At 45.4% G+C, this 9060-nt stretch overlaps 1 protein-coding gene across 3 annotated transcripts in view; it reads left to right on the forward strand.

Annotated features, from left to right (window-relative positions):
- The window catches only part of nf1a (neurofibromin 1a), a 94955-nt gene that overhangs the window by 75003 nt on the left and 10892 nt on the right, over positions 1-9060 (forward strand). For all 3 annotated transcript variants that reach the window (XM_069166540.1, XM_069166542.1, XM_069166541.1), the window contains 10 exons: positions 2163-2442; positions 2548-2762; positions 3436-3497; positions 3593-3734; positions 5090-5191; positions 6134-6274; positions 6915-7041; positions 7303-7434; positions 8625-8760; positions 8937-9060. The exon at positions 8937-9060 is cut by the window's right edge and continues 37 nt beyond it. In XM_069166540.1, coding sequence (XP_069022641.1) covers positions 2163-2442; positions 2548-2762; positions 3436-3497; positions 3593-3734; positions 5090-5191; positions 6134-6274; positions 6915-7041; positions 7303-7434; positions 8625-8760; positions 8937-9060 — 1461 coding nt within the window. The remainder of the gene's footprint in view (positions 1-2162; positions 2443-2547; positions 2763-3435; positions 3498-3592; positions 3735-5089; positions 5192-6133; positions 6275-6914; positions 7042-7302; positions 7435-8624; positions 8761-8936) is intronic.

Here is a 9060-nt window from a genome sequence, read left to right on the forward strand (position 1 = left end):
TATCATCTCCACATGTATCATCACATCTATCATCTCCACATGTATCATCACATATATGATCACATGTATCATCTCCACATGTATCATCACATCTATCATCTCCACATGTATCATCACATATATGATCACATGTATCATCACATGTATCATCTCTACATGTCATCACATCTATCATCTCCACATGTATCATCACATATATGATCACATGTATCATCACATGTATCATCTCCACATGTCATCACATCTATCATCTCTACATGTATCATCACATGTATCATCACATATATGATCACATGTATCATCTCCACATGTATCATCACATCTATCATCTCCACATGTATCATCACATGTATGATCACATGTATCATCTCCACATGTATCATCACATCTATCATCTCTACATGTATCATCACATGTATCATCACATATATGATCACATGTATCATCTCCACATGTATCATCACATGTATGATCACATGTATCATCACATCTATCATCTCCACATGTATCATCACATGTATGATCACATGTATCATCACATGTATCATCTCCACATGTCATCACATCTATCATCTCTACATGTATCATCACATCTATCATCTCCACATGTATCATCACATATATGATCACATGTATCATCACATGTATCATCTCCACATGTCATCACATCTATCATCTCTACATGTATCATCACATGTATCATCACATATATGATCACATGTATCATCTCCACATGTATCATCACATCTATCATCTCTACATGTATCATCACATATATGATCACATGTATCATCACATGTATCATCTCCACATGTCATCACATCTATCATCTCTACATGTATCATCACATGTATCATCACATATATGATCACATCTATCATCTCCACATGTATCATCACATGTATGATCACATGTATCATCACATCTATCATCTCCACATGTATCATCACATGTATGATCACATGTATCATCACATGTATGATCACATGTATCATCTCCACATGTATCATCACATGTATCATCTCCACATCTATCATCACATCTATCAATACACGTATCATCTCCACATGTATCAATACATGTATCATCACATGTATCATCACATGTATGACCACATGTATCATCACATGTATGATCTCCACATGTATCATCACATCTATCAATACATGTATCATCACATGTATCATCTACACATGTATCATTTCCACATGTATCACCTCCACATGTATCATCTCCACATGTATCATCTCCACATGTATCATCACATGTATCATCTCCACATCTATCATCACATCTATCAATACACGTATCATCTCCACATGTATCATCACATGTATCATCACATGTATCATCTCCACATGTATCATCACATGTATCATCTCCACATCTATCATCACATCTATCAATACACGTATCATCTCCACATGTATCATCACATGTATCATCACGTATCATCTCCACATGTATCATCACATGTATCATCACACGTATCATCTCCACATGTATCATCACATGTATCATCTCCACATGTATCATCTCCACATGTATCATCACATGTATCATCTCCACATGTATCAATACATGTATGATCACATGTTTGATCACGTATCATCTCCATATATATCATCTCCACATGTATCATCACGTTTGATCACGTATCATCTCCACATGTATCATCACATGTATCATCTCCACATGTATCAATACATGTATGAGCACATGTTTGATCACGTATCATCTCCATATATATCATCTCCACATGTATCATCACGTTTGATCACGTATCATCTCTACATGTATGATCACATCTATCATCTCCATGTCCTCTACCTGTCCACTATCTGTCCTCTACCCATCCACTACCTGTCCTCTACCTGTCCACTATCTGTCCTCTACCTGTACACTACCCGTCCTCTCGCTGTCCACTACCTGTCCTCTACCTCTCTACTACCTGTCCCCCACCCGTCCCCTACCCGTCCCCTACCTGTCCACTACCCGTCCTCTACCTGTCCACTACCTGTCGGACATCAGCTGATGTAGGATGTGTTCGGTGGATCAGTATGTCCTCTTCCGTTGCCGTGGAGATGAGTGACTGTGATAGTCCTGTTGTATGTTTTGGCTCCTTCCTGGTTCTTCAGTGTCTCTCTCCTTCTGTGTGGCAGGTCATCGGTCGCATGTGTAAGATCATCGATAAGACGTGCCTGTCGCCGACGCCCACTCTGGAGCAGCACCTCATGTGGGACGACATCGCCATCCTGGCGCGCTACATGCTCATGCTGTCCTTCAACAACTCGCTGGATGTGGCGGCCCACCTGCCCTACCTGTTCCACGTGGTGACCCTACTGGTGGCCACCGGACCGCTGTCCCTCAGAGCCTCCACCCACGGCTTGGTCATCAACATCATCCACTCCCTGTGCACCTGCTCGCAGCTCAACTTCAGTGGTGAGTGCTTCAGCTGCTTGTTTTTTACTGTCTATGAGCATTTTGTTTTGAAGGAGTGAGAGCAGCTCTGAAGTCACATGCTTTTTGTTGTGTTCATGGTTCCAGAGGAGACGAAGCAGGTCCTGAGGCTGAGCCTGACCGAGTTCTCCCTGCCCAAGTTCTACTTGCTGTTCGGCATCAGCAAGGTCAAGTCAGCCGCCGTCATTGCCTTCCGCTCCAGCTACAGAGACCGCTCCTTCTCCCCGGGCTCCTACGAGAGGGAGACCTTCGCCCTGTCCTCTCTGGAGACCGTCACAGAGGCCTTACTGGAGATCATGGAGGTCAGCACACACAGCTTTACCACGCATGTGCTTTCACTGAATGTCTATTTTATGTGTATCTCATTAAGAGAAAGGAGACGTGTACAAAACTAGAATCTATCAGTTAGGTGATAAAAGCATTTCTAACAGAATATTGCATTTGTTAAATGCTGATTTATTCATGTGAAGTTTTCTGTACTTCATTCGCTAAAGTCACTCCTTCTTATTAGTTTTCTGGAGGTCCATCTGAAAATAATCCCTCATTCATTAGAAAAGAAGATTCAAGAAGACCTGGTTTTGGGGGCGTGTCTGTTTGATTGACAGGCCTGTGGTGCAGTCAGGTTACAGCTATCGGTGGGCGGGACGTAGTATTGTCAGGTTTCCAATCAGATCGGTCAGATCCACCGCTGGCTCCTCCCCCAGCTCGTCCAAATATGGTCACTTCCTGCTCCAAACCGCTCCGAACTAGCAAAGATGGTGACGGACAGAATCTGAACTGGAGGATTCATAACGTTCACAAACCAACGATGACATCACTGATGGTTGATGACATCACTGATGGTTGCTGCTTGGTCATACCCCATGTGTTGCCATAGAAACGAAGATTGCACTAACAAAAAGTTTGATATTTTGAGAGTGAATTCAGCAGCTGGTTGTGTCTCACCTCTCCGTCTGTCCTCCGTCTCTGCTCCAGGCCTGTATGAGGGACATCCCCACCTGCAAGTGGTTGGACCAGTGGACGGAGCTCGCTCAGAAGTAGGAGCCGCCTCCTTCCTTGTTTCACATGCATCATGCTATCAACATGGGGGTGCAGTGTGGGACATATATGTGGTTGTATGTTTGGCTTGCAGGTTTGCGTTCCAGTACAACCCGTCTCTGCAGCCCAGAGCGCTGGTGGTGTTCGGCTGCATCAGTAAGAGAGTGAGTCACGGCCAGATCAAGCAGATCATCCGGATCCTCAGCAAGGCAAGCCCTCTGCTCAGCATTGACCGGGTGAGACTCCGCCCACTCACACACTAACCCCTCACCTGTAAACGTGAAGGCTGTCTAGTCAGTTAAACTCCTACAGGAGGCCTCAAGGAGTGTGCTGCGTTCAAGGTTGGCGACTTCACCCTCACTGACGAATGTCAGCTGGTTTGTCTTCAGGGGATACCTGAAAACTCTTTACATCATTTCATTCAATCACTAGCTAATTTATTCATAGGCAATCTAACGTGGAGTAAACCAGACTCACTGTGTGATAGGTATGTTTAATATCAGTCCCTCCAGAGTTTGAGTTTTTTTGTGATTGTTGTGATCAAAAATATTTGATTTTGCGGCGGATTGTCTCAAAAATGTTGATATAATTTGTGGAGTTTTAAGTGAGGTTTTTGTGGTTAAAGTTGTGGTTTTTTTAAGCAGTACCAAATAAACAATGATATGTAACCACTTCCTGTGATAATAACCCTGCTGCACATCACAGAAATATTTTAGTTCTAATCTTTTTAATGTATTTATTGAACTTAGAGAACCATGGAGATAAAAGGTCCTAAAAGGTCCTAAAAGCTGCGTATGTTTCCAGAACAGACCGTCTGTGACTGGAATATAGAAACAAGGACTACATCAGCTGTCAAAATAAGAGCTTTAGATGCTGTTTAATTCATGTTCATTCAACACATAGACCTGCTGGATGAAACAAACAAAGAGACGTCTCTGACAACTGGACGTGTGGAGAAAACTCATTTAACATCCAGTAATATGGAATCACTTCCTTTGATCACAAACATTTAATCATCATTTTAATGTGAAGAACACATTTCCCACAAACCCCGTCACTTCCTGTTTCTCCTCTTGTTCCTGTTCCTCCGGTGAACAGAGTTTTATTTGGAGATGAAAACAGGAGCAGAGACTTTCTGGTTGAAATGAGGAGTTATTGTTGTTAATAAAGAGAGTTTAGTTTAAAAGATTTACTTTATGTTTTAATACTTTCAGCTCATTCTGATGATGACGTTTTTTGTGGAAATTTAAAAACATTACAAGCTCCTGCAAATACTGCTGAATTTCCTTGAGTTTCCTGGAGGGACTGAAATATGTTACTGATTATCCTGCATTAGAACTAGTCTGCATTTTAATGAATAGAGATTGATTTTGCTTCCTACTGATGTTAATTAAATAAAGTAGATTTAAATTGAAGCTGTAAAACGATGACAGTAGATAACTGCTATTAATAACCTGTTTTACTTTCCACAGAAAGACTTGATAGATTTAAAGCTGGTTAATGACGAGCTGAGATGATCTGAGTTTGAGATGTGGACGTGTTTGTTGCTGTGAAGGAGGCGATGTGGTTAACAGCAGACTTTGTGTCACAGGGCCTGGAGAGCTGCCTGAAGGGCCCCGACAACTACAACAGCCAAGTGTTGATAGAAGCCACGGTGATTGCTCTGACCAAGCTGCAGCCGCTCCTCAGCAAGGTAACGTCCAGCAGCACAGACACGCATCACTTTCACACCTGGTAGTTCATGTCGCAGGACGCTCTGCTCCTGCTGTAGTTTCTCAGGTTCATCCAGTTTTAATATTTGAATAATGATCTGTTGTCTTCTGACCGGTTTGAAGAGGAAAGTGACTTCGACAGACTGATGTGTTTGTGTTTATTGTGTCGGACGCGTCATGGTTTCAAGTTGTCCATCATATCTCAAGAACACCTTCAGAGAATTGGGTCAAACTTGGCAAAAACATTCACTCGATAGCAAGGATTAACTGATTCGATTATGGGGGTCAACGATCAAGGTCACAGTGACCCCAAATTGACACATTCAGATGAACCTGATATCTCAGAAACGCCTAGATGGGATTTCTTCAAATGTGACACAATCGTTCCTTTAACCTCCAGGATGAACTGATTAGAGTTTGGTGGTCAAAGTTCAAAGTTCAAAGTCACTGTGACCTCACGCTCCCCTCATCTGTCCATCCCGTTCCTGTGGACATCATATAGATCAAGAAAACCGTGACGGAAATTGTCCAAATTTGGCAAAAAGCTTCACTTAGTAACACCAATGACCTGACCAGATTTTGGTGTTGAAAAGGTAAAGGTCAAAGTCCCTTTCATCTCTCATTAACCCATGCCTAGGAATGCATTAAGGCAATTTCTTAAAATTTGTCACAAATGTTCACTTTCACCGATTCGATTTTGGAGGTCAAGGGTCAAGGTCACACTTCAATATCTATATGGGTTTGGACAGATACACATGTGAACTACACAGAAAACCGCTGGTTCTACTTTGTTCTGCAACTTATAAAGTCCGAGTAACTCTGCAGCTCCAAAGTCCCTCAGTTCAGTCGTGACTCTCTGAGTCTCTGTATTCATGTCCTTGGAAGCTCCAGCTGAAGGAGCTGAACCCTGCGTGTGTCTGCAGGAGTCTCCGATGCACAAAGCTCTGTTCTGGGTGGCTGTCGCTGTGCTGCAGTTGGATGAAGTCAACCTGTACTCTGCTGGAACCGCCCTGATGGAGCAGAACCTCCACACGCTGGACACCATGCGTGTCTTCAACGACAAGGTAAAGAAACACAGGAGCTGTCCTCTGCTGTCCTCTTCTGTCTTCATCTGTCCTCTTCTGTCCTCTGCTGTCTTCTTCTGTCCTCCAGTGTCCTCTGTTGTCTTCATCTGTCCTCTGCTGTCTTCTTCTGTGTTCTTCTGTCCTATTCTGTCCTCTTCTGTTCTCTCCTGTCTTCTTTTGTCCTCTTCTGTCCTCTTTTGTCCTTTTCTGTCCTTTTCTGTCTTCTTCTGTCCTCTTCTATCCTCTGCTGTCCTCTTCTGTCCTCTGCTGTCCTCTTATGTCTTCTTCTGTTCTCTGCTGTCTTCTTCTGTCCTCTTCAATCCTCTGCTGTCCTCTTCTGTCCCCTGCTGTCCTCTGATGTCCTCAGCTGTCATTCTAATCAGACACACACAGAATAAAATGTTTAATGCCTGAAATAACAAGCAGCTGTTTTTTTTTTCTCCAGAAGTCCTTGAACATTTTAATGGAAGACAGTCACTGATGATAATTAAACAGTGATTATTGCTCTTATAATTCACATCATTCACCATATGCTGTTTCAGCAGCAGGCTCCACCCCCTCAGTCAGTCTCATGACAGACAGAACCAGGCTGATGTGAAGATGACGTCAGCTGAATGTTGTCCTGTTGTTCTCTCCTCAGAGTCCAGAGGAGGTGTTCATGGAGATCAGGCGTCCTCTGGAGTGGCACTGTAAGCAGATGGATCACTTCGTCGGCCTCAACTTCAGCACCAACTTCAACTTTGCCCTGGTGGGACACCTGCTCAAAGGTACAGCTGTCTGTGGTTCTGTCCAGACGGACGTCACTTCTAGACACAACCGTTACCATCACTTCAACACACTCTGGTTTTTAGCACAGTATGCAGACAGGAAGTGCTGCTGACTGTCTGTGGTGAACACAGGAAGTGGGACAGAGTGGTGATGAGCAGCACCACATGGTGTCATGTCTCTCCCTGTGTGGGTGGATGTTCTCCACCCTCAGTGCTCCGGCCGTCTCCGTGTCTCTGAACGTGTCCCCTCCTGTCTTCCAGGCTACAGACACCCATCAGCCACCACGGTCGCCAGGACGGTGAGAATCCTGCACACGCTGCTGGCTCTCATCAGCAAGCACCTGAAATGTGACAAGTTTGAGGTGAACACACAGAGTGTGGCCTACCTGGCAGGTACGTGACTCATGACATCATCAGCAGACAATGACACAACACGGCATCCTTTTATTTACTGACATCCTGCTCATATTCAAAGTTCATCATGGATGGTGTTGGTTGGTGTTGGATGGTGTTGGATGGTGTTGGTTGGTGTTGAATGATGTTGGTTGGTGTTGGATGGTGTTGGATGGTGTTGGTTGGTGTTGGATGTGTTGGTTGGTGTTGGATGGTGTTGGGTGCTGTTGGATGATGTTGGTTGGTGTTGGTTGGTGTTGGATGTGTTGGATGGTGTTGGGTGCTGTTGGGTGGTGTTGGTTGGTGTTGGATGGCGTTGGTTGGCGTTGGATGGTGTTGGTTGGCGTTGGATGGTGTTGGTTGGCGTTGGATGGTGTTGGTTGGTGTTGGATGATGTTGGTTGGTGTTGGATGGTGTTGGTTGGTGTTGGATGGTGTTGGATGTGTTGGTTGGTGTTGGATGGTGTTGGGTGCTGTTGGGTGGTGTTGGTTGGTGTTGGGTGGTGTTGGATGGCGTTGGTTGGCGTTGGATGGTGTTGGTGTTGGATGGTGTTGGCGTTGGATGGTGTTGGATGGTGTTGGTTGGTGTTGGATGATGTTGGTTGGTGTTGGATGGTGTTGGATGGTGTTGGTTGGTGTTGGATGTGTTGGTTGGTGTTGGATGGTGTTGGGTGCTGTTGGGTGGTGTTGGTTGGTGTTGGGTGGTGTTGGTTGGTGTTGGGTGGTGTTGGATGGCGTTGGTTGGCGTTGGATGGTGTTGGATGGTGTTGGTGTTGGATGGTGTTGGTGTTGGATGGCGTTGGTTGGCGTTGGTCGGTGTTGGATGGTGTTGGATGGTGTTGGTGTTGGATGGTGTTGGTTGGCGTTGGATGGCGTTGGTCGGTGTTGGATGGTGTTGGTGTTGGTTGGCGTTGGATGGCGTTGGTCGGTGTTGGATGGTGTTGGTGTTGGTTGGCGTTGGATGGCGTTGGTCGGTGTTGGATGGTGTTGGTGTTGGTTGGCGTTGGATGGCGTTGGTCGGTGTTGGATGGTGTTGGTGTTGGTTGGCGTTGGATGGCGTTGGTCGGTGTTGGATGGTGTTGGTGTTGGTTGGCGTTGGATGGCGTTGGTCGGTGTTGGATGGTGTTGGTGTTGGTTGGCGTTGGATGGCGTTGGTTGGTGTAACCCTCTTCATCTCTCGTTGCCGTGCAGCGCTGCTCACTGTGTCTGAGGAGGTGAGAAGTCGCTGCAGCCTCAAACACAGGAAGTCCCTGCTGATTTCCGACCTCTCCATGGACCCGGTGCCCATGGACACCTTCTCCAGTCACATCAGCGACCCCACCTGCAGGTGAGCTGCTCCACGTGTCTCATCCATTAACGGGGAGAGGGAGTCAACCTGTTGACCTTTGACCTGTTTGAATCAGACAAAAAGTCAGCAGGTGTGGCCTCCTATTGACCTGCATAAATTCCTTGTACAGGTGTTTAAAATGAGGTTTTAACCTAGTCTGTTCCTCTTCCTCTCAGGACTCTGCAGGAGACGCAGCCGTGGACGTCCCCTCAGATCTCAGAGCGCTACCTGTCCGCCCATCACTACCCCACCATGGGGCAGATCAGCCCGCGGACACGCAAGTCCATGAGCCTGGACATG

This window comes from Embiotoca jacksoni, unplaced genomic scaffold, assembly GCF_022577435.1.
Source record: "Embiotoca jacksoni isolate LCO1_2020_lvr unplaced genomic scaffold, fEmbJac1.0.p SCAF_39, whole genome shotgun sequence".
Lineage (NCBI taxonomy): Eukaryota > Metazoa > Chordata > Actinopteri > Embiotocidae > Embiotoca > Embiotoca jacksoni.